This window comes from Rhinatrema bivittatum, chromosome 15 (genome assembly GCF_901001135.1).
Source record: "Rhinatrema bivittatum chromosome 15, aRhiBiv1.1, whole genome shotgun sequence".
NCBI classification, from domain to species: Eukaryota; Metazoa; Chordata; class Amphibia; order Gymnophiona; family Rhinatrematidae; genus Rhinatrema; species Rhinatrema bivittatum.
In genome coordinates, this window is record NC_042629.1 from 5215978 (window position 1) to 5240729 (window position 24752).

Genomic DNA, 24752 nt, shown 5'->3' on the forward strand with positions numbered 1-24752 from the left:
AAAATGTAGTAATATGCTACACTTGCAAACAAATATAGAATTAAAATATGATGATCTGATTGGTTACAGTGGTAGGATTATATTTTTCATGGTTTTTAGACTTGTCTCCAGCAAAATGGGTTCTTTTCATAACTGCAGCCACAGATTATGAGCATCCCACTAACACGCAGGAGATGCTTTACTCCTCACTCAAAGCCTAGGCCACATGTACAGCCAGTGCCAGCTCTGAGTAAACTAGTCCTTCGGCATTGCTCGGCAGCGCGGTACACACTGTGCACCTCTGTCAAAGGTGGAAATATTTAAGAACCCTACTCAATTCAAGGACCTATCATGTAGAGTAGGGCTATACAAAATAGTTTATTCAATAATTACAGTAAATAAACCAAAGCAGTTACAAACAAATTCAAGACCTAGTCCAGGCTGAAACCTAGAAAACCTTCCAGTCCTGGATTCCCATTGCTATTATGTATGGACAGGTACCAAATAACCTGTCAGAGTGAATATAAAAGGAAAATGGGTAGTTTCCTTCTGCACAAAATCTGGAAATGACTTCTCGCTCTAACCTTCAGAACAATACTAGAAGGATCAGAAAAGGCTTTTTTTTTTTTTTTTTTTACAATGTACAGAAAGCAAAATTTATATATTTTCCAACTTATATATAGTCTGAAAGGTAATGAGACCTACAAGTTCTCTTCCAGCTCTTGGTACAAACAACGTGAAGCTCCCACTGAAGCAAATAATTACACCTAGCATCATTAAATTTGCTCTCAGGCACAGCAGGATTACAGAGTTTCACCCACACCCATCTCTCTCATCATGGACAACTTACTCTACATTGCCCCTGCTGAAATCCCTTCCCCATTTACCCTCTTAAACTGCTGTCCTCCACCATAGCTAAAGTAAAGCTGAAACAACTGTGGAAATTCTATCAACATAATACACTCTAATCACTTCTGCTCTAACTATTAGTGTAGGACTGGCATCCATTTTTAAAGGCCTTTTCTTTCCAACATGCTTGATACAGTAAGGAAGATGAGACTTTTTGGGGCTCCATCACATACGCAGACAGTATTGGTTCCACTGGAAAGTATGCCTTTCCAGCCCATCAACAGATGCAAGTACAGAAATAAACATCTGTCCAGCATTACAAGGAGGCCACACTGCCATCTTAAAGGGAGGGATTGTCCACAGCTGAAGCAGATTAAATACCAGTCAAATCTACCCTGCATTCTAGGTTAGCGAAGTAGAAAAAGCAAAACATACATATGGAGTCATTCAAGCTTGCAATGACATTAAACTACACTATGTCTGCTTAAGAGAACAAAAACACCTCTTGCAAAACCACCAAAGCTTTTGGTTTCATAAACAGGACATGAATAGCACCTGCTGATTACAGTCAAAATGTATGAGTTACTTTTAAAAGTAGACAAGATTTTAACCTGGATCTTTTACCCCAGAACTGTGGGAACTTTATTAAGCAGTTGATATGTCTACACCATACAAGCATCCGATTACTATTCCTGTAGTTCAGCCTTGCATCCACAGGCCTACAGCTGAGCGTCCTTGCAGCCTAAAAGCTGGCCTGCTTGGCTGTAAAAGCATATTATTTCATTGGGTCATGCTCTTCAGGCTCTGAACAGTATAAACCAAAAATTAAAGTCCTTGCACAATGTAATACAACACTTAGCAAAACTATACATTGCTGATAGACATTTCATTCTTTTTCTTACAATGGGGCAATAAAGATGTTTTTCAGCTGGGCAGAATCCAATAACCCATCTTTCCTTCAGGATTCTAAGCTGTCTGCTATAGTGCACCAGTCTTCACTTTGAAAAAGCAACTGTCCTTTTAATATGTACACAAGCAAATAATGAAATATATAACAAAATAAAAAAGGTCCAAATCCATGGAAGTCTGAAATCCTGGTAGAAAATCATGCATCGTATTCTCCAGTCGGAGTAAAAAGGAATGCAGGTTCTAATGAGTCTGAAGCAGTAGCTGCTTTTACTGCATATGAAAGACGCCACTGATGTTACTGGAGCTTTAACTCTCTTTGTCTGTCTGGAGGGATGCGGCAGCGAGCGCCACCGCAGTGACAGGCTGTGCAAGTCCATGCAGTTGCATCTTTGCCATTTTCTTCTGTTCACACTCTGAGACTAACCGGTTCAACTCTGCTGCACTATAGCCAATGAGAGTCTTCAAATCACACACAAACTTGTATACAAATCGCTTCCCTTGCACTTTACAGATCATGTCCCCATCATAGTAATACCTGCACGTGAGAAAAGAAGAAGTAGCATTTGTATCACTGCCAAAGAAGCCAGCATGACAGTCTTATGCCTGCTGCAAACTGTCTGAAGGCACTTATGCGCCATTCAAACTTCTCCACACAAATAGTTCTTACCTGCTAATTTTTGTTCCTGTAGTACCACGGATCAGTCCAGACCATGGGTTAAGCCTCCTGTCCAGCAGATGGAGACAGACCAAAACTGAAAGGGTATCCTATATCAGGACAGAGCCTACCCTGCAGCCCTTCAGTATAACCATTGTCAAAGCAGATTAAAGATAACCAGTTAAAGATCAAGCAAGTAACAAGAGAACTCAAACTAGTAACGAGAGAACTCGGAAAACAAGTGAAAACATTGAATGGACTCTGCATATGATCGCTCTTGCATAATTATCCATTGTCATCAAAACAGATTCTTCCGGTGTCTTTAAGGATAATCACAGATGAAGGAAGAAAGCTTCGAGTGGACGGCAGAAAAAGTACAGGGAAGGGTGTCCGGACTGATAAGTGGCACAACAGGAACAAAAATTAACAGGCTAGAACTAATTTTCCTTTCCCTGTACGTACCCAGATCAGTCCAGACCATGGGATGTACCAAAGCTTCCCTAGATAGGGTGGGACTTGCCTACCAAAGGAACCAAATACTGGTGCCTGTACATCAAGACGGTAATGCCGAGCAAAGGTATGCAGGGACTTCCATGTAGCAGCCCTGCATATTTCCTGCAGAGAGACCGATTGACTCTCAGCCCAAGAAGTAGCCTGAGAACACAAGGAATGAGCCTTTATGTCCTCTGGAACCGTTCAGCCTTGAGAGATATAGGCCAACGAGATCGCCTCCTTCAACCGCCGAGCGATCGTGGCCTTAGAAGCTTGTTTGCCCCTATTTGGACCGCTCCACAGGACAAAAAGATGATCCGAGACTCAGAAGTCATTGGTGACCTGAAGATAACGCAGTAAAACGCGCTTTACATCAAGGCGGCGAAGATCACCCCCAACCGTACTCCCTGTATCTTCAGGAGAGAACGCGGGAGCTCCACAGACTGATTGACATGAAAAGAAGAAACAACATTCGGTAAGAAAGACGGGAGAGTCTATTTATTTATAGAGTTTTATATACCATTGTTCGGTATTGCCATCACAACAGTTTACAATTTTATCATTTGGTTAACAAGGTTAGCAATTTTTTATAGGCAGAGTGTTCAACTAGTGGGATGGGTTAGTTCATGTGATATACTTGGGGTGGTGGTAGGTAGAGTGAAGGAGAGGATTAAATAAATTCGTAAGCAAGACAGCGCTTGGATCTCAGACACCTGTCTGGCGGAGCAGATAGAGACCAGGAAAACCATCTTGAGCGTCAAATCCTTAAGAGTAGACCGACGGAGAGGTTCAAAGGGTGCCTGACAGAGAGCTGAAGGACTAAATTAAGACTCCACGAAGGACAAGTGGGACGGATAGGCGGATTCAAATGCTTGGTGCCTTGAGAAAACGGACATCTGGATGAGACGCAACCGCGTAACCATCAATATTTCCCAAGAGGGAGCCGAGAGCGGACTCCTGTATCCGCAGCGAACCGAACGAGAGGCCCCTTTGAAGGAAAGGCAGAACCAGGGATACCGGGGTAGAATGCGCCTACATGCCCAATTCCGCACAGACAGTTTCGAAAACCTTCCAGACCTGTACATAAGCGAGCGAAGTAGAAGTCTTGCGGGCACGCAGGAGAGTGGATATAACTTCCTCCTTGTATCCCTTCTTTCTTAGTTTCCGCCGTTCAAAAGCCAGGCCGCTAGACAGAAGCGATCCGCCTGGTCAAAAAATACGGGACCCTGCCGGAGCAGGCGCAGAAGATGACAGAGACGGAGAGGACCGTCCGTCGCTAGGTTTACCAGATCCGCGAACCACGGTCTGCGGGGCCATTCGGAAGCTACAAGAATGACCGGAACCCTGTGAAGTTCTATTCTTCTGAGAACCTTTCCCACTAGGGGCCAAGGCGGGAACACATACAGGAGGGCGTCGCGGGGCCAGGGAAGGACTAATGCATCTACTCCTTCCAAGCAGTGCTCCCTCCAATGGCTGAAGAGCCTGGGAGCTTTGGCATTGCCCAAGGTTGCCATCAGGTCCAGGTGAGGAGGACCTCACCTGCTGACAATCAGTTCCATCGCTCCTTCAGACAACTCCCACTCGCCCGGATCGAGACGCTGGCGACTCAAGAAATCAGCTTGTACATTCTCCTTGCCCGCTATGTGAGAAGATGCTAGGCGCTCCAGGTGGCGCTCCAACCAGGTGAAGAACTTGCTGGCTTCTAGGGCGACCAGGCGACTCTTGGTGCCCCCCTGTCGATTGATGTAAGCCACCATGGTGGAATTGTCAGAGAACACACACACCGCCTTGCGGCGAAACAGCAGGAGAAAAGCTTTGAGAGCCAAACGAACCGCCCGGGCCACCAGGCGATTGCTGTGCCAGCGGGACTGAACTGGGGACCAGTATCCCTCAGTAGCTTGAGACTGGCAGACTGCTCCCCACCTGGAGAGGCTGGCATCTGTTGTGACTACAATCCACTTCGGATTCTGTAGGGAGATTCCCTTCAGAAGGTGCTTTAGCGATAGCCACCATTGTATGTCGACAATGGTAGAGTCGGAGAGCAGGAGAGTTGTCCGAAACTGTTCCGACACCGGCTTCCAGCGGGATAGCAAAGCTTTCTGTAATGGATGCATATGTGCAAAAGCCCAGGGGACCAGGTCAATAATGGAAGCCATGATCCCCAGAACTTGGAGGTAGTCCCACGCTGTAGGAAGAGGCATTGAAAGGAGATTTCGGACTTGGTCCATCAGCTTGAACGCTCGAGCGTCCAGCAAGAATACCTTGCCGACTCGGGTATCGAAGTGAGCCCCCAGAAATTCCAGGACCTGGGAGGGCCGCAGATTGCTCTTGGGAAAGTTGACTATCCACCCTAACGAGGTGAGAAGAGCAAGGATGCAGTCGACTGTCAGCTTGCATAGAGTCTCCGACTTGGCTCGTACGAGCCAATTGTCCAGGTAAGGATGGACTAGGACTCCTCCTCATCGGAGAGCAGCCGCCACCACCACCATGACCTTGGTAAATGTGCGCGGTGCTGTGGCTAGACCGAAAAGCAGAGTCCGGAACTGAAAATGCTGGCCCAAGAAGTTGAATCGAAGATACCTCTGATGCTCGCGACGGATTGGTATGTGTAAGTAAGCCTCCGTCAAGTCGAGAGAGGCCAGATATTCTCCGGAGTGAACAGCCGCTATTACTGCCCTCAGGGTTTCCGTCCGAAAATGGGGCACCTTGAAGGCCCGGTTGACTCTCTTGAGGTCCAAAATGGGGCAGAAGGAACTGTCCTTTTTCGGCACCACGAAGTAGATGGAATACTGGCCGGCGCCTTATTCTTCCACAGGGACTGGGACTATGGCCCCCCAACCCCTGGAGCCTGGTGAGAGTCTGGCAAATGGCAGCCCGCTTCTGAGATCCGCACGGAGAGACTATGTGCAGATCCGGTAAGTCTCAAGCAAATTCTAAAGCGTAACCGTTCTTGATCATCTCAAGGACCCACTGGTCCGACGTGATTTTGGCCCATTCCTCGAAGAACAGGGATAGACGACCACCTACGTTTGGAACGGAGGAATGGGCCGGCTGAATCTCATTGGGAGGCGGGCTTTGTGGTGGAATGTTGTGGGTTACCATCTCGGAAGGCACGACGGCCCCGAAAGGACTGAGATCTGGAGGGAGTACCTCTAGAGAAAGCACCTTGCGCCCGAGATTTATACCTTTGCTGGCCCCAGAAGTGGGAACGTGCAGGGAAAAAAAGCTCTAGACTGTTTCGGGCGGTCCTCAGGCAGCTTATGAACCTTGTTCTCACCCAAGGATTTAATAAGCTGTTCCAGGTCCACGCCAAAAAGCAACTTACTTTTGAAAGGCAGTGTGCCCAACTGGAACTTGGAAGACGAGTCCGCTGACTACTTGCGCAGCCAGAGAAGCCGTCTGGCCGACGCCGCCGAGACCATCGCTTTTGCCTGGATGCGGAGTAAGTTGTAAAGAGCATCCGCCCCATATGCTATAGCGTCTTCCAACCTTTCAGCCTGCTCCGCCTCTGCAGACGGGAGGTCCTGGGTGCTGAGCAATTGTTGAACCCACCTAAGGCTTGCCCGCTGCATGAGGCTGCTGCAGATCGTCGCCCATACTCCCAAGGCCAAGACCTCGAAGATGCGCTTGAGATAGAATTTGAGCTTGCGGTCCTGAACATCTTTCAGAGCTGTGGCCCCCACCACCGGAATAATGGTGTGCTTGGTGACTGCAGACACAGAAGAATCCACCTTGGGAATTTTCAGCATCTCCAGGCAATCCTCAGGGAGTAGATAGAGCTTGTCCATAGCTCTCCCCACTCAGAGCCCCGCCTCGGGAGCTTTCCATTCCCGGAGAAGCATCAGCTTGTGCATGGGATGGAACGGGAAAGTGCATGGAAGAGCCCAGAGTCTCGCCACGACCAGGTCCTGTGAGCCGGCATCATGGCCGTGAGCGCATCCACTGAAGGACTCTCAATTCCGAGCTCCTGAATGATAAAAGTAATGAGCGACTCCAGCTCCTCCCTCTGAAATAAGCGAGAACTCGGGGGTCATCCCCTTCAAGAGGGGGGGGCGTCCCAGACAAATCTGGATCCTGGTCCGGAGCCGCAGGAGGGGCTGGGGATCCAGAGGAGGGGAAACCCCAGGGACCACCCGTACCCTGACGGACCCCTGCGCATCCAGCGCCGCAGGAGCGGGCAGGGAGGACATCTGGGGCAGTTTAGCAGGAGGGGGACCTGGAGGAGGGTCCACCTCCTCTTGTAAACTAGCCAAATAAGACTTGTGCATTAATAGTACAAATTCCGAAGAAAAACGAGATCTGGATTTCCCGGAGGGGGTGGGAGGATCAGGACCCTCATCCGGAGGCCGCACGGGGATTAAATCGGGGGGTGAAACATTAAAATCTCATCCCTCTGCCTCCTGGAGCCCCCGAAATGGGAGCTGCAGTGATTCCCAAAATGGCCACCATTCCCATGTTTTGCTGACTCTGAAACAGCTTGACCATGCGTCAGGAGGACCTGCCGCGGGCTTGATCGCTGCTGAGGAGGGGCCTCCCCCCCGGCAGGCAGTCCGAACAGAGCCCTTTACGACAGAGCCGGAAGGCAGGCTCTCCGCAGGCAAGACACTGATTTGAATGCGGCATGAGGATCAAAGGAGCCACGAGGCAGAGAGAAAATCAGCTGAGCTGTGCTGCCTTAAAGGAGCAGGTGCAGGAGAGTGAACCCTGCTCGCTCAGTTTCTATACGCAAGAAGCTGCCTTAAAGCTGTAGTGCCCCAAAAGAAAATCTTTTTATTGCTCTTACTTTTTTTTTTTTTTCCAACTTTGAAAGGCAGGGGAATGAACGTCCCTGCTGGCACCGCCGGGGAATTAAGCATCCCGGGAGAGAGGCAGCTATATAGGGGGAGTGACTGGACCACCAGTATCGCCCCAAGGAAGGTTCACCGGGAAAGGAGCCTAGGCTGCATTACAGAAGGGGCAAGCCCCCCTAGGCTCCCTAAGAGCGAGGAGACAGCGCTGTCTCCTAAAGAAAACAGAGCCTGTCCAAAGTTAACCAAACACTTTTTTTTTTTTTTTAATTTAGGAGTAACACAAATACTTGCTTGATCCTGACAGAAAAGAGAAAGAGAACCCCCCCACAGGGCAAAGGCTAGGTAAGAAAGCCAGGGAACCGCAGGGTGAGCTGCCTGCATCTGCTGGAGACAGACAAATACTGAAGGGCTGCAGGGTAGGCTCTGTCCTGATATAGGATACCCTTTCAGTTTTGGTCTGTCTCCATCTGCTGGACAGGAGGCTCAACCCATGGTCTGGACTGATCCGGGTATGTACAGGGAAAGTACTATTTTTTTCTTTGTGACATATGAAATATTTCTACTTTATTAGCTAACAATTAGCATATCACATTTCACAATATAATAAGAGTTTGACTTCTGGATTAATGAAAACTGAATTCGATTTAGCAGGACTTTCAAAAGCTTTCTGAAAACCTTACAGACAGTATTTTTTAAACCACTTTTCTTTCCATCAAAAGCTATAGGTTAGAAGCTGTAACAACTTTTAAGCCTTTACATTCAAATTAAATACAGCAGGAAAAGAAAAATGAAGCTTTAGTGGCTTTTTGTTTTACATGCAGGAGTATCAAAGGGCAGGCTTTGTTTACAGCTCTATAAATACTGCAGCAGCTCAGTAGAAGCATCTAGTGTTGAGAACGTAGTTCTTACCGTAAGGCACGACTGAGCTTCTCATAGTTCATGGTGGGTTTATTCTTGCGCTGTCCCCATTTCTGAGCAACCAGCTCAGGCTGGTTTAACTTAAACTCGCCCTCATCTCCGACCCAAGAAATGCAGTCTCGAGCATCTTTGTCAGTAAGGAGCTCAAGTAGGAACTGCCAGAGCTGAATTTGGCCATTATTTCCTGTACAAGAGAAACATGCAATGGGCTCTAGTATGCTGAACAGGTCCAGCTGTGCTGCTTCCGACAGCTCTCTCACGTACGTTAGATTGGATGTAGCACATTTATTGCTGAGGTAATAAAACACGTGAAAAACAAGTGGCAAAATCGAGAATGATTCTAGTACTGTGAGATGAGAGTAATGGTCCAACTCTCATCATTTAATCCTCTGCAGGCCTTCTCTTTCCTCTTTGAGAGGAGAAAGAAAGCTAAAAACCAACCTTGTATCCTTTGACCAAGAGATTATAGTCCCTCAAACACAAGCAACACATGTGCTGCCAGACAGATATAGAAGAGTAAGACTAAAAAGATCTTTTGTTTTCTAGCAAACGGCCAGCCTTTTAGTTTTAACATTTATATAAAGGAAAATTGGTTCTTACCTGCTAATTTTCGTTCCTGTAGTACCACGGATCAGTCCAGACTGCTGGGTTTTGCTTCCCTTCCAGCAGATGGAGACAGAGAAAGTTTCACAGACACTGCCTCTTAAACTTAGTGTACCACCTGCTGCTCCTCAGTATTTACTCTTACTCAAGCAGAACAATATTATAGACCGACCTACTTATGAATTAACCTAACTTTTATCCCTCGAACGAGCAGAGGATGAAGAACAAAACTTTGACAATTGAAAAGCCCATGCCATTCTCCAGAAAAGGCTAGAAAAAATAGTACAATTTGAGCAGACTCTCCACACACACTCCTAAACCCTTCAAGTGGGTGGGTGTCTGGACTGATCCGTGGTACTACAGGAATGAAAATTAGCAGGTAAGAACCAGTTTTCCTTTCCCTATATGTACTCAAATCAGTCCAGACTGCTAGGATGTACCCAAGCTCTCCTAATTAGGATGGGACTGTGAGAGTCCCGCTCGGATGACACTGGCCCCAAAATTGGTTTTTGGCCTCTGTTGGAAACAGGTTGCTGGGCTTGATGGACCCTTGGTCTGTCCCAGCATGGCAATTTCTTATGATCTTAAAATTGCTGGCGTCCGAATGCTGGATATCCAAACGGTAGTGTCGAGCATAAGTGTGTAAAGACTTCCAGGTAGCCGCCCTGCAGATTTCCTGTGGGGAGACCAGCTGGCATTCCGCCCAGGAAGCCGCCTGCACTTGACTGGAATAAGATTTCAGCCCCTCTGGGACTTAGCGATCACAACAGATACATGCTGATGCAATGGCCTCCTTCAACCAACAAGTGATAGTAGCTTTAGACGCCTTCTGTCCTTTCTTCACGCCATGCCATAAAACAAAAAGGTGATCCGATAAATGGAAGCCATTGGTAGCCTCCAGATAGTGCAACAAAGCCCATCTGATGTCCAGACACCTCAGTTCTCTTGAATGAGGATCCTTCAGCTCCATATCAGTAAAGGCCGGAAGCTCCACTGACTGATTCAGATGAAAAGCGGATATCACCTTCAGCAAAACTCCGGAGACCGAGATGTGGAGAAAAGGTTCCCTACAGGATAAGGCCTGAATATCAGACACCGTCCTGGCTGAACAAATCACCACAAGAAACACTACTTTCAGCGTGAGATCCTTCAAGGTGACCCTCCTGATAGGCTCAAAGAGAAAATTAGGTCTTACCTTCGATAATTTTCGTTCCTGTAGTACCAAGGATCAGTCCAGACTCCTGGGTTATGCCTCTGCACCAGCAGGTGGAAACAGAAGAAACTTGACAGGCTCTGCCATATATACTGGGGTGCCACCCACAGCCTGTCAGTATTACGCAATGTCAAAGCAGGACAATTTCCGCCATATATAAACTATGTACATGAAAGTGAACCGGGGAACAGATGGGTCACGGCCCCCCAACAAAAACCTGATCCAGGCAGACGAGGGGAACAGACTCAAACTAGCCGGACTATGAAATAGACAGAAAACTCAGAACAGCGGACTCTCCGAACTTACTGCAGCATAGGGCGGGACTCTGGACTGATCCTTGGTACTACAGGAACGAAAATTATCGAAGGTAAGACCTAATTTTCTTTTTCCTGTAGGTACTGGATCAGTCCAGACTCCTGGGATGTACCAGAGCTCACTTCTTAGGGTGGGCAACGGAGAGACCCGCTCTCAATACGCCTGCTCCGAAGTTACCCTCCCTGGAGTCCTGAACATCCAGCCGATAATGACGAGAAAATGTATGCAATGATTTCCAAGTTGCTGCTCTGCAGATCTCCAGCGGACATATCTGATGGCACTCCGCCCAAGAAGCCGCCTGCAAATGCGTGGAATGAGCCTTCAGCCCCAAAGGAAGGGGTCGATCACTCGAGAGATACGCGGAATTGATCGATTCCTTTAACCATCGTGAAATGGTTGTCTTAGACGCCATATTGCCCTTATTGGGGCCCTTCCAGAGTACAAAAAGGTGGTCAGACACCCGGAAACCATTAGTAACCTCCAGATAGCGTAAAAGGACTCTACGCACGTTCAACTTCTTCAAATCCTTGGAGAATTTATCCGAACCTTCGAGATGGGAGAACGCTGGAAGTTCCACCGACTGGTTCAAATGAAAAGCAGACACTACTTTGGGAAGGAACGAAGGAACGGTCTGGAGACTAACGCCCGACTCGGAGATCCTCAAAAAGGGTTCCCGACAGGATAGGGCCTGAAGCTCAGAGAATCTCCTAGCCGAAGTGATAGCCACTAGAAATACGACTTTCAAAGTCAAATCCTTCAGAGAAGCACCCTTCAGAGGTTCGAACGGAGATGCGCACAATGCCTTGAGAACTAAATTTAAGTTCCAGGAGGGACAAGGTACGGCAACCGGTGGACGCAGGGGCGTTGCTCCTTTCAGGAACCGGACCAAGTCCGGGTGAGATGCCAACGGCACCCCATCCACCGACCCACGTAAGGAACCAAGAGCCGCCACCTGTACTCGCAGAGAGCTACAAGACAGTCACTTAGCCAAACCCCCCTGGAGAAAAGCCAAAATATCGGGGATGGTCGCCCGAGTAGGCCGAATCACTTGAGACACACACCATGCCTCAAAAACTTTCCAGACGCGCACATATGATAGCGAAGTCGAAACCTTGCGCGACCGCAAGAGGGTGCCCACCACCGCATCCGAATAGCCTTTCCCCTTCAGCCGGCGCCTTTCAAAAGCCATGCCGCTAGATAAAAGCGATCTCCCTGTTCGAAACAGATGGGTCCCTGATGAAGAAGATTCGGAGACACCGGGAGCCGAAACGGCGCTTCCAATGACAGGTTGACGAGGTCCGTGAACCACGGCCTGCACGGCCACTCTGGGGCTACCAGAATGACCTCTGTGGGATGACCCTCTATGCGATGAACTTTTCCTATTAGAGGCCACGGAGGAAAGACATACAGAAAATGGCTTCTCTAAGTTCTTTTTTTTTTTTTTTTTTTTTTTTTACAAACTTAATTGAAAAGGACACTGACTAACTAGATTGCCTTAGTCAAAAACCCTTTCCTACCAAAAACTCTCTTTACAATCTTTTTTTTTTTAAACCAGGCTGTGAGCTTTGCACCCATACCACCTGCTGGAAACAAAGAAATACTGACAGGTTGTGGGTGGCACCCCAGTATATATGGCAGAGCCTGTCAAGTTTTGCTCTGTTTCCACCTGCTGGTGCGGAGGCATAACCCAGGAGTCTGGACTGATCCGGTATGTACAGGGAAGGGTGCTTCGCACAAACCCCGGAAAACCAAGTTCAAGTTCCACGAGGGACACAGCTGAGTCGGTGGCTGAAGATGCTTCACCATGCAGAGAAAACGCACCACATCAGTATGAGCTGCCAGAAAAGAACCTTGGATCTGGCCCCTCAGACATCCGAGCGTAGAGATCTGAGCCTTTAGGGAATTAAACGATAACCCTTTCTGAAGCCCATCCTGCAGAAAGGAAAGGACCAGGGGGACCAAGGTTTTTCGAGGATCCACCCCATGAGGTTGGCACCAGGACTCAAAAATCTTCCAAACATGAACATATGCCACGGACGTAGAGGCTTTATGGGCTCTTAGTAGAGCCTCTTCCGGATATCCTTTTTTCTTCAACTGATGCCTCTCAAAAGCCAGGCTGCACGACAAAAGTGATCTGCCTGATCAAAAAGTATAGGTCCCTGGCGAAGGAGATTTGGGAGATGACTCAACCGTAGGGGACCATCCAAGCACAGATTCATGAGGTCCACGAACCACAGCTGGCACGGCCACTCTGGAACAATAAGAATCACTCGTCCCAGGTGAAGTTCGATCCTCCTGATCACCTTGCCCACGGAGGGATCATCTGTTTCAGCATGGCATGCAGCGTGAAGTTCTTAGCAGGCCTGCACAAACTCGCGAGGACTGGATCCACCATGTCCGGGCTTGGCTTCGAAAGGGACTCCGCAATACCCAGCTCCGCAAGGACCTGAGGAATCAAAGGCGCCAGTTAATCCCTCTGGCATAAACGGACCACCTTAGGGTCACCTCCCTCCACCAGGGAAATCTGATCAGGCGCGGTGCCAAGGTCCATGACGTCTGGGGGAGGAGTGGGATCCACCGGCCCCTCCCCTGGGTCCGAACCTTCTGAAGAGGTCTCCCAGGCAGTCCCCCGTGCCACAGGGGCTTGAACCCGGCTAATCCAAATAGCCGCCGGTGTCTCCTCCTGTCTGGCAGGCCAGAAGATCCCTGAAGGCTAGAAGCCCCCCTCTTGTGAACTGCTGGCCAGAAAAGCCTGGTGCATCAGCAGTACAAACTCCGGGAAGAAGACAGCAGGACTCGTGGAGGTACCCTCCAGGGGGTCGGGGTCTGCATCAGGGATCTCCCCCACAGCCCCTCGAGCCATTACTGGGCTGGAATCAGCAGGGGAGAGGGCCTGGGGAAGATCCCTCCCCCAATGTTTTTCCCCCAAGGCGTGAAAAGTGCCCAAAATGGCTGCCGTTCCCGTGCTAAGTGGGAACAGGTCAGCCAGGGGCTCCAGAGAAGCGAGCAGCCTCTCTGCGCTGCTGTAAACCTGCCACCGCAGGTGCTCCAGGAGAGCCCCCCCCCCCCCCCCCCCCCGCGAGACAAAGGCTGCAACAATCTGAAAGAACACGGCTAGAAAGCAGATTGCCGTAGATTGAGCCAGACCCGTGCGCGGCATGCTGCCACAGAGGAAATATAGGGCAGGCACCGGCAGCCACAGGAGGAGGGAGGGAATCAAAGGGTAAAGGAAACTGCCCACCTCGCTGAAAAATGGCTCCCAGGCTCGAGTCTCAGGAAAGACGTTCTGCCGCACAGTACTAAAGAAAACAATTGTCTCCACACCACTTTTTTTTTTTTAACTTTATCAAGAGCCCCAGAGAAGAGAAAACAAAGAGTAAAACATAAAAAGGGATACTTCCCTAAAGAAGACCGGTGCTGAAGGAGGGAGGGAGCTGGACCACCAGCTGTCATCCTGCCGGCAGACTCAGGAGCAAAGTTTGGCGTTCCCAACCCCTGCTCGTCCAACGCCTACAACCAGGGACGATGGTCCCACCAGGACTTTACACCCTGGGAGACCACAAAACTGGAAATACTACGACTTTTTTTTTTTTTTTTTATGTTTAGCTTAGGATCAGAACTGTAGGTTTTCCACCATCTCCATCTGCTGGAGACAAATACCAAGGAGCAGCAAGTGGCACACCAAGTTAAGAGGCGGTGCCTGTGAAACTTTCTCTGTCTCCATCTGCTGGAAGGGAGGCAAAACCCGGCAGTCTGGACTGATCCAGGTACGTACAGGGAAAATATAAATTTACATTTTTTTACATGCTGCCAAACCAACAATTAAGTTGGTCAAATATATTTCAAAATGGGAGACTGAAGCATATTCCCTTCATAGGTTCATCAAAATACTTTTTGAATGGTGGCTAATCTTTTGAAAATATGTTTTACTGAGCAAACTATCGGGCCGATACAGTAAAAATCGCGGGAGAGCGGGCGAGCGCCCACTCTCCCGGCGCATGCACAGGCCACTCTCCTGTGCGCGCGATTCAGTGAATTAATTTATTTAAATTAGGGCCCGCGCTAAAAAGAGGCGCCTCTTTTTGGACAGGAGCGGCGGCTGTCAGCGAGTTTGACAGGAGACGCTCAATTTTGCCGGCGTCGGTTCTCAAACCTGCTGACAGCCACGGGTTTGGAAACCGGATGCCAGCAAAATTGAGCGTCCGGTTTTCAACCCGCAAGCCCATTTTAAATTTTTTTTTTTTAAATTTTTAACTTTTTTTTTTTAAACTTTTGGGACCTCAGACTTAATATCGCCATGATATTAAGTCGGAGGGTGCACAGAAAAGCAATTTTTACTACTTTTCTGTGCACGTCCCCGGTGCTGGCAGAAATTAACGCCTACCTTTGGGTAGGCGCTAATTTCTTAAAGTAAAATGTATTGAGGCAATGAAGACACATCAGGCAGGATTCATGGCAGGCAGGAAAAGGGACTGACCACTCCCGTGGGTCCCCTTTTTATTGTACATACATCCAATAGCATACAATGTGTCATCACATCATTGGCTCCTCTCCCCATAGCATACAGACGTGTCACTACACCATTGGCTTGGCTCAGGGGGTGTGTACGGATCATTTCATTGGCTGCTGAATCCTATACCTCCTGTCTTTATCCTGCATCTGACTACGTGGCAACTAGCTATTCTTTCAGGCAATCAGGGTTAATTATAAGCTAGAGAAATACGTGACAGTCAGGTATCCTCTCCTTAGGCAGAGAGGTTTAAGCACTAGTGTTGCTTCATTCAGTGCAAAGGTCAGGGAGAAGGGAAGTTAGTGTTAAACCCTGACAATTGTATGCTATTGAATGTATGTACAATAAAAAGGGGACCCACGGGAGTGGTCCTTCCCTTTTTCCTGCCTGCCATGAATCCTGCCTGATGTGTCTTCATTGCCTTAATAAAAATGTGCGGCTTGGCTGCACATTTTACTTACTGTATCGCACGGGAATGACTAATAGGGCCATCAACAAGCGCTACTAGCCTTGGGGAGGGGGGGTTGGACACGCGTTTTCGACGCGCTATTACCCCTTACTGAATAAGGGGTAAAGCTAGCGCGTCGAAAACACGTGTCCAAATGCGGGTTAACAGTGCGCTCCACCGGAGCACACTGTACTGTATCGGCCTGTAAAAGAGAGAGCAGCCACAGCTGACATCTGTTCTCTTGTACTAATATCTGGAGTACTACAGGGTTTATTGCTTATATAGGGGGTGAGTTTTCCGACAGCCTGCATAAATTTGCACCCAAGTTACACCAGTTTTCAAAGCAAACTTATATGTGGAAGTTCACTTTGAAATTTATCCCACGTCACACCTGCTATTTAATGCAAGTAATCTTTTTCAGAGAAATGTACTTAAAAAGTGTGTCGTAAATACAACTCCTGTCCAGATTATGCCTCTCCCGGCTGTGCTTGAAATGATTTGTGCACAGGGTATATGTATGAAATTCTACTCTGATACTGGATGGGTCATTTCTATGGGTAAAGCACTGTTCTACCCACTGAAGCTCCTGTGTCCATGGCAAAAATGCTTAGTGCATCAGCCCATGAGAGCATGTGCTTTCCAGGACCTTGTGTAACTCTGACTCTGATCAGCACCACCGACCTTAGATCACAGCTGTGATAATTGCTTCTCTTTACTAGATGCATGCAGTGCTACACCAATAGAGTATCGAACACCTGGTGCAAGTCCTACTTCTGTTTACCATTACAAGTTTAGTAACCATTAGAACTAGAGGAAGTGAAATCTATCAACCACAAAGTTTTTTTTACAAAACATTCCCACATCATCTCTATACAAACCAAATAATGAAACAGGTTTGCAAAAGTGATTTTATAGTCATGCACTCTAGTAAGACACTCTGATAACTGTAGAGACTCCCGTCTCATGCATTAGAAAGTTCCCAGACCTCTCTGTAGGCTGTATACACTTTCTGCTTGCTAGAATTGCAAAATCAGGTAAGAGTTTAGGAAATCCATTTCTGTCTGGTGTAGCAACCTTAGCACTATACCAATTCATGTGTGGGATGCACTGGAGCTGCTGAAGTCTGCTACCTGTTCTGTTGCCAGGAGAACTTCGGTCTTCTCCCGAGATCCTTGGTGCTCGCTGAACTTTAGCTGCCTTTGCAGTGCTGTTTATGACTTTGATGGTGGTTGGAGTAGCAGGCTGTATTGAGGCTGGAATAATCTGCACAGCTGAAATATAATCAAATAAGAAAAAAAAATATGACCAGAGGGAGAAATTAGGGTTTACTCCCCTTCTCTCAAAAAGGAATGCCCATACAATCCCAATATCCCATACTGAGGACTGAAGGGATGTTTGTTCCATGATAGACTGTTCACTCCTAGGGCTGGACATAGGAAAATTGGTTCTTACCTGCTAATTTTCATTCATCTGGTACCACGGATCATTCCAGACACCTGGGTTTATCTCCCCCTATCAGCAGATGGAAACAGGAAAAAAAAAAACCTCGCTGACACACCGTATCTAAGCAAACATGCCACCTGCAGTTCGTCAGTATATATCTATATCAAAGCAGATAATAGCAAAAAAATATGGAACCATTAAACAACAATTAAAAAGAACAATCTTACAGCTGAGCGGACGACTCTCCCCTTAATATAACCCCCTTCTAATTGGACGGGCTCTGGACTGATCCATGGTACTACAGGAACAAAAATTAGCAGGTAAGAACCAATTTTTCTTTCCCTGTACGTACCCGGATCAGTCCAGACACCTGGGATGTACCAAAGCCCTTACCCAGGGTGGGACCTGGAGAGTCCCGCTCGCAAAACACTCTCGCCACAGGAAAGATTTGCCAGAACTCCGACATCTAAGCGATAGTGCCTTGCAAAAGTATGCAGCAACTTCCAAGTCGCCGCTCTGCAAATTTCCTGTGGGGAAACAAGTTGAAAGTCCGCCCACGAGGTCACTTGAAAATATGTAGAGTGAGCACATAAGTCTTCCGGAACTGGACAACCCCGTGTAATATACACGGAAGAAATAGCCTCCTTCAACTATTGTGCAATAGAGGCTTTAGAAGCCTTGTATCCTCTATTAGGACCACTCCACAGCATGAAAAGGTGATCAGACCTCCTAAAGTGATTGGTAATCTCGAGGTAACGCAATAAAGCTCCCCGAACATCTAGACGTTTGAGTTCCCTTGCATTAGGATCAAACGCCGGTAAGTTAGGAAAAGCCGGAAGTTCCACTGACTGATTGACATGGAACGCTGAAACCACCTTTGATAAAAAGGAAAGTACTGACCGTAAAGAAACACCAGATTCCGAAATCTGAAGAAAAGGATCTCGACCAGATAACGCCTGTAACTCAGAAATTCTTCTAGCCGAACAAATGGCGACGAGAAAAATTACCTTAAGTGTCAAATCCTTTAACGTAGCTCTTCGGAGTGGCTCGAAGGGAGGTTCACACAGAACTTTAAGAACTAGATTAAGGTTCCAGGAAGGTCAAGATTTCCGAACTGGAGGATAGAGAATCATCGTACCTCTAAGAAAACGAACCACGTCCGGATGAGACGAAATAGAGGAACCTTCAATTTTGCCACAGAGAGAGCCCAGTGCTGCTACCTGCACTTTAAGAGAACTAAGAGATAAGCCCTTGGTAAAGCCATCCTGTATGAAAGATAATATTTCAGGAATTAAGGCCCTAAGAGGGTGAATTCCCCTGATGGAACACCAGGACTCAAAAATCTTCCATACCCAAACATATGAGAGGTAGTAGACTTCCTTTTAGACTGTAACAATGTGGTGACTACAGAGTCCGGGTAACCTTTCCTTTTCAAACGCCTCCTCTCAAAAGCCATGCCGCTAGACAAAAACGAGCAGCCTGGTCGAAAAATATAGGACCCTGTCAAAGAAGACGCATCAGGTGGCCAAAGCGAAGCGGGCTGTCCACCGCAAGGTTGACCAGATCTGCAAACCACGGACGCAGAGGCCACTCCGGAGCCACCAGAATCACCTCTCTCCAGCAGCCATGGAGGAAAGACATATAGTAAACCTCCCTGAGGCCATGGCAGAACCAGATCGTCGACCCCTTCCACCTGTACTGTCTTCGGCGACTGAAAAATCATAAGGCCTTGGCATTCCGAGAGGTCGCTATAAGGTCGACTTGAGGTAGACCCCAATGATCTCCAATTAACTGCATGGCTGTCTCAGAGTTCCTATTCGCCTGGATCCAAGTGTGTGTGACTCAAGAAATCCGCCTGAACATTCTCTGTTCCTGCCATGTAGGATGCCGCTAATCTCTCTAGATGTCGTTCCGTTCAGAGCACAAACCTCTGCGCCTCTAGAGCCACTGCCTTGCATTTGGTTCCGCCCTGCCGATTTATATACGCTACTGTTGTCGCGTTGTCCAACAGAACTCGAACCGGACGATTCCATTGTAACGGCAGAAACTCCTTCAAGGCCAAGCGAACCGCCCTGGTCTCTTGACGGTTGATAGACCATGCAGATTGTCTCATGGACCAGGATCCCTGAACCGAATGGGACTGACAAACTGCTCCCCATCCAGAGAGACTGGCATCAGTAGTAGCCACCATACAATCATGAACTTTGAGGTCCACTCCCCAACTGAGATTGGAAGTCTGAAGCCACCATGACAGACTGTCTCTCGGCAAACCCTCGAGAGGTAAGCGGATATGATATTCTTCAGATACTGGCTACCAGCGGGACAACAATGCCGTCTGTAGTGGTCTCATATGGGAAAACGCCCATGGAACCAAGTCCAGCGTGGAGGCCATCAAGCTGAGTACCTGTAAGTAGTCCCAGACCTTGGGTACTTACAACCGCAAAAACCGGCAGATCTGGGCCTGAAGTTTCAAGATTCGATCTTGAGAGAGAAAGACTCTGCCTATAAGTATCCAACCGAGCTCCTAAATACTCCAAAGTTTGTGTTGGTGATAGCTGACTTTTGTCGTGATTCACTACCCAACCTAGGGACTGTAGGACTTTGAGAACTCAATGAACCAACTTGCAGCATAGAGACTCTGACTAGACTCTGATCAACCAATCATCCAAATATGGGTGAACTAGAATATCCTCCTTTTGAAGGAAAGCTGCCACCACCACCATCACCTTGGTGAAAGTCCACGGAGCCATGGCGAGACCAAACTGAAGAGCCTGAAACTGAAAATGTTGACCCAGAATCATGAAGCAGAGAAAACGCGGAGAGTCCTGATGGATGGGAATATGTAGATAAGTCTCCATGAGATCCAAGGAAGCCAGGAATTCTCTTTTGCGTACAGCCGCTATGACCGACCTGAGGGTTTCCATCCTGAAGTGTGGCACCTTGAGTTTTGCATTGACTTTCTTTAAATCGAGTATCGGCTGAAATGAGCCATCCTTTTTTGGGGACCAGAAAATAAACGGAGATCCGCTCTGGGAACTGGTACTACTGCACTTAACTGACATAACCGGTCTAAAGTCAGTTGTACCGCCGCTCGCTTGACTGGATAGCTGCATGGGGAAATTAGAAAATGTTCCCGTACGGGACGAGCAAATTCTAAAACATAACCGTTTCTTATCACATTGAGAACCCACTGGGGTCCTGAATGATCTTGGCACTCGTCGTAAAAGTGCCGTAAGCGACCTCCTATAATAAGAACAATGGAGTGGATCAGCCTGGCATCATTGGGTAGACTTACCTCCTACCGAGGAGCCACCAGAGGAGCCCCTAAAGGACCTTCTGGCTGCACGAAAGGATTGTCCCCATGCTTCCCCCCACGAAAAATATTGTCTCTGCGGTCCCGGCATACCACGGTTGGCCTCGATCTTCTGTTGGACTGAAAACGAGACCTTGTTTGGAAAACTCTCTTATCCTTAGGTTTATCCTCAGGTAACCCGAGGACTTTCTTGTCTCCAAGAGACTGGATCAGCTGCTCAAGATCCTCACCAAACAAGAACTTACCTTTGAAAGTCAAGGATGCCAACTGTGCCTTAGAGGAAACATCCGCCGCCCAATTGCGAAGCCAAAGCAACCTTCGGGCAGCCACAGCTGATGCCATTACCCTGGAGGAAGTACACACCAAATCATAGAGGGCATCCGCATCGTAAGCCACAGCTGCTTCCACACACTCAGCCGTATCCTCGTCCACACCTGACTGAGACAAATTACCTTGAAGCTGCTGTACCCACCGGAGACAAGCTGCTGAAAGAAACTTGAACAAAGCGCTTCACGCCGAGTCCAGGGTGTACATGGCTGCCAAAGCTCGTCCCCCTTTGAATGTAGACTCCGGGGCATTCCATTCCAGGTCAATCAGCTGTTGTGCCGCTTGTAACAGTGGGAAATGGCGAGAGGTCTGACAAAGACCCTCCAGTAGGGGGGTTTGGTTTAGGTTCCCCGAAGTACCTGGTCCCGGGATAGCGAGCTCCGTCAGACATTGGGTGACCAGGTCCGGGAGCTCGTCCTTTGTGAAGAAGCGTCTCATGGCTCGGTGAGGCTCTGTCCCCGGGGGGAGCTCCCCTTCTTCTAGGGGCTCAGCTTCCTTTTCAGAGATGTCAGAGTCCCCATAGGTGGGGCTTCTGGGTAGTGGAAGCCTGTGCCTGGGCCTTGAAGGACCTGGGGCCTGAGGGTCCTCCGGCGGAGCCTGTAGCTGACCAGCTGGAGGTTCAGTTTGCATTTGAACAAAGGTGTGAATCCCCTTGAAGAACTCCACCCATGAGATCGACGCTGGATCTAAGCTGAGGGGCGCTGGTTCCCTGGGGGTCCCCATCTGTGGGGAGGTCCCACTGGGATCTGCTAGGTCTGGGGTACTCCCTGAGGAGCTAGTACTCGGCCCTGGGTGGGACTGACCCTGAACTGGATCTCCCAGGGCCTCCTCACACTGCGTGCACAGGGCGTCTGCCTCCTCACTTTGTGCGGCTCTGATGTGGCATGCTGGGCAGAGGCCTTGAGCTTTTATCCCTGATTCTGGTGGTGCCATGGCTGTCAGCGCATAAACTCTTATGTGCTCCGGTGCGCTTAAGATGAGCATGTGAGTTGGGCGCGCAGCTGTGCGTCCAGCCGTATATATGCGCCCAACTCTGTGCGTGCAACTTATGCGCACAAGGTTTTATGTGCGTGTAAGTCTATGCGCACAAGTGCTTTGTGCGCCTAACTCTGTTTTGTGCACTCGGGCCGAACAGCGAACGTCGCGGCAAATAGGGCCAAGATGGCAACGGCAAGCACATGGGCAATATGGCGACCCCCTTGGAGGGTCTCCACGTGGGTAGACCCTTGGAAATAGCCGTGCCTGGCCCTGCTAGGGCGGATCAACCCGGTGGCACTGGTCCCGGCCGATGACCTGTGCTCTTCCTCGATCCTCGGAGACCGGATTCAAGCAGAAGATTTCTACCTTACCTTGTCTGCGGCGCTTCCCGGTTTCGTCCCAGGCGGTCTCCGGCTGCGGGGGGGGGAGAGGGCAAATACCTTCACCGCTGCGCTTGAGGGTGCACCCGCTGCCTCTCAGCTGCGCCCGAGGATCGGGGCCTAGGTCCTCGCCGCGATTCGGCCGCCGGACCGAGGCTTACCTTCGAGGGACCACGGAAATCACCTCGGGAATCTCAACTGGGGGAGGGACCCGAGGGTATCACCGCAGGAGAGCGGGGCTCGTCTTCAGGTAGGTTTCTTCTTTAAAATTTGGTTTTCTTCTTTGAATTTGGATCTAACGCTGTGAGAGCATGTAGATAGTCCCTGACTGCTATGGAGACGGAAAATGAGCTGCACTTCCTGCAGGGGTATATGTACTAGGGGCTGACGTCAGATTGAAATCTGACTCAGTCTCCCATCTGCTATCAGGAGTACACTATACCCATTGGTCCTGAGTCCATCTGCTACACGCTAGGAAACTCCACTTACATCTTTTAAAGCAGCCAAACCAATAACCGGAATCGTGGTGCGCTTAGCCACAGCAGACACCGCCGCATCTACTTTCGGGAGAGAAAACAATTCTAAATCCTGATCTGGTAGAGGGTAAAGTTTCCCTATGGCTTTGCCAACATTTAAACCAGAATCAGGAGTCCCCCATTCTACTAACTTCCAAACCAACTTGTGGTAAGGGAAAGAAGTTGGAGGATCTAGGATGGCACGTAGTACCAGGTCCTCGCCGTCCAAATCCTGGTTCTCCTGAAGCATTTTAACCCCAAGAACCTGGTAAGCCAAGGGAAGCAAAACCTCCAGCTCTTCCCTTTTAAAAAGGCGGATCACCTTAGGATCCTCCGCCTCATGAATAAAAGAGACCGGGTCATCCCCTTGACCTGCATTCTCAGTAGCCGGAATAACCGGAGCCAAAAGGGGAGCTTGGCCAGACCCCGAACCAGTACCACCAGGAGCTATGATAGCGTTCACTGGATCAACCACCCCCAGCTGCATCACACTGCGAGTGAAAAATCAAGACCTGTGCTGAGGGAACCCTATTACCGGGCATAGGAGACCTCCTGTGACCCCCCCCCCCCCCCAAAGGACCCTCAGTGGGCTGGACTGGTGGAATCTGTGGCTGTGTAGTCCCCCAAGCTGCTTTCTGTCTGGCCATATAGGCATCATGAAGTAACAAAACAAAGTCTGTGAAGAAAAGCCTCCCTGCACAAAAACCAGCATGGTCTGGTTGAAAAACAGGCAAACCAGAGCTTTCCTCCCCTTCTAGCCCTCCCTGCCCGTTCCCCAACCCGGAACAGGCCAGAGACAGATGGAGGACCCTCCCCCACCCTCCTGGTGACGTGGGAACTACCGCGGCAAAATCCAAAATGGCCGCCGTTCCCGCACAGGCCAGGTGAGGTAAAAAAGAAGTTGCAGCCGGTCCAAAAGACAATGATACTCAACGCTGTTTAGCGGGAGGAGCCACAGACAAACTCTCCCCACTGTCGGCAACGTTAGCGCATAACCCCAACCTATTAAGCCAGGAAGAATCAGAGCAGCATGAACGGTATGCCCTGCCGTGAGCCATAAGGTAGAGATGAAATTAAAATCCTCTCTCTGAAGGTACTCACCATGACAGAAGAAAAGTCCCCCAAACCAACAGCCAGAGCCCCACAAAAAGCTCCTACCTAAGGGGAGGAAGTCGCTTGCCTGTAGAGCAGTGCTCCGGTGCAAACACAGTTTTTTTTGTTTTTTAATTAGCCCTGAAAAATAGGCAAAAATAGCCAAAAAATTATTGTAAAAAAGTATTGTAAAGAGCCTGCAGCTGCCTCAGTGGCCTCGTGAAGGGAGGGGGATCTGGACAACTAGATTTACACCTCACAGGTGTCCAGACCAAGCACACACAAGGGTACCAACCCCCGGCTTGGCAGCCTCAACTGGACAGGGAAGAACCCTAAGGATTCTAAAAAAAAAATAAAAATAAACCCCTGGGAGGAAGACTCAAAAGAAAGCAATTAGTCAACTGCAGAACTGCAGGAGACAGAGAAATACTGATGAACTGCAGGTGGCACGGTTGCTTAAATACAGTGTGTCAGCGAGGATTTTTCTCTGTCTCCATCTGCTGATAGGGGGAGATGAACCCAGGTATCTGGACTGATCCGGGTACGTACAGGGAACTCTGCAATCTTGTCTACTTGTCAGTAGCTGAAAATATTACTTCCAGTACTTCATTAATGACATTAGTTTCCTACAGATTGCTATTTTCCCTGTTCCATGTATTTCATTATGTTCCCATGTAAACCGATATGATGTAGCTACGAATACTGGTATATAAAAGCTGTTAAATAAATGTATGTATGTATGTATGTGGCTGGAGACTCAATCTTCAACCAATTGAGTCTTGGTCTAATCAAAGGATGCTTAAATGTTAAAAGCTCCAAGGCTTATCAGAAATTTCCCTTCTGTACTTTTTTTTTTTTTTTTAATTTTCCTGATAAAGCAATAGGTGTTATCCCACGACAGCAGGATATAGTCCTCACATATGGGTGACATCATTGATGGAGCCCTATTCCGGAAAACCTTCTGTCAAAGTTTCTAGAAACTTTTGACTGGCACTCTGAGCCCACTGAGCATGCCCAGCATGC

General features: G+C 48.6%; 1 protein-coding gene across 4 annotated transcripts in view; it reads right to left on the reverse strand.

Moving 5' to 3' along the window:
* Positions 1 to 557: 557 nt before the first annotated feature.
* GABPA (GA binding protein transcription factor subunit alpha) overlaps positions 558 to 24752 on the reverse strand; it is a 72699-nt gene continuing 48504 nt past the window's right edge. For all 4 annotated transcript variants that reach the window (XM_029579270.1, XM_029579269.1, XM_029579268.1 and 1 more), the window contains 3 exons: positions 16812 to 16952; positions 8584 to 8776; positions 558 to 2272 (listed from right to left, as the gene is read on the reverse strand). In XM_029579270.1, the coding sequence (XP_029435130.1) occupies positions 2044 to 2272; positions 8584 to 8776; positions 16812 to 16952 (563 nt within the window). In that variant the 3' untranslated portion in view covers positions 558 to 2043. The remainder of the gene's footprint in view (positions 2273 to 8583; positions 8777 to 16811; positions 16953 to 24752) is intronic.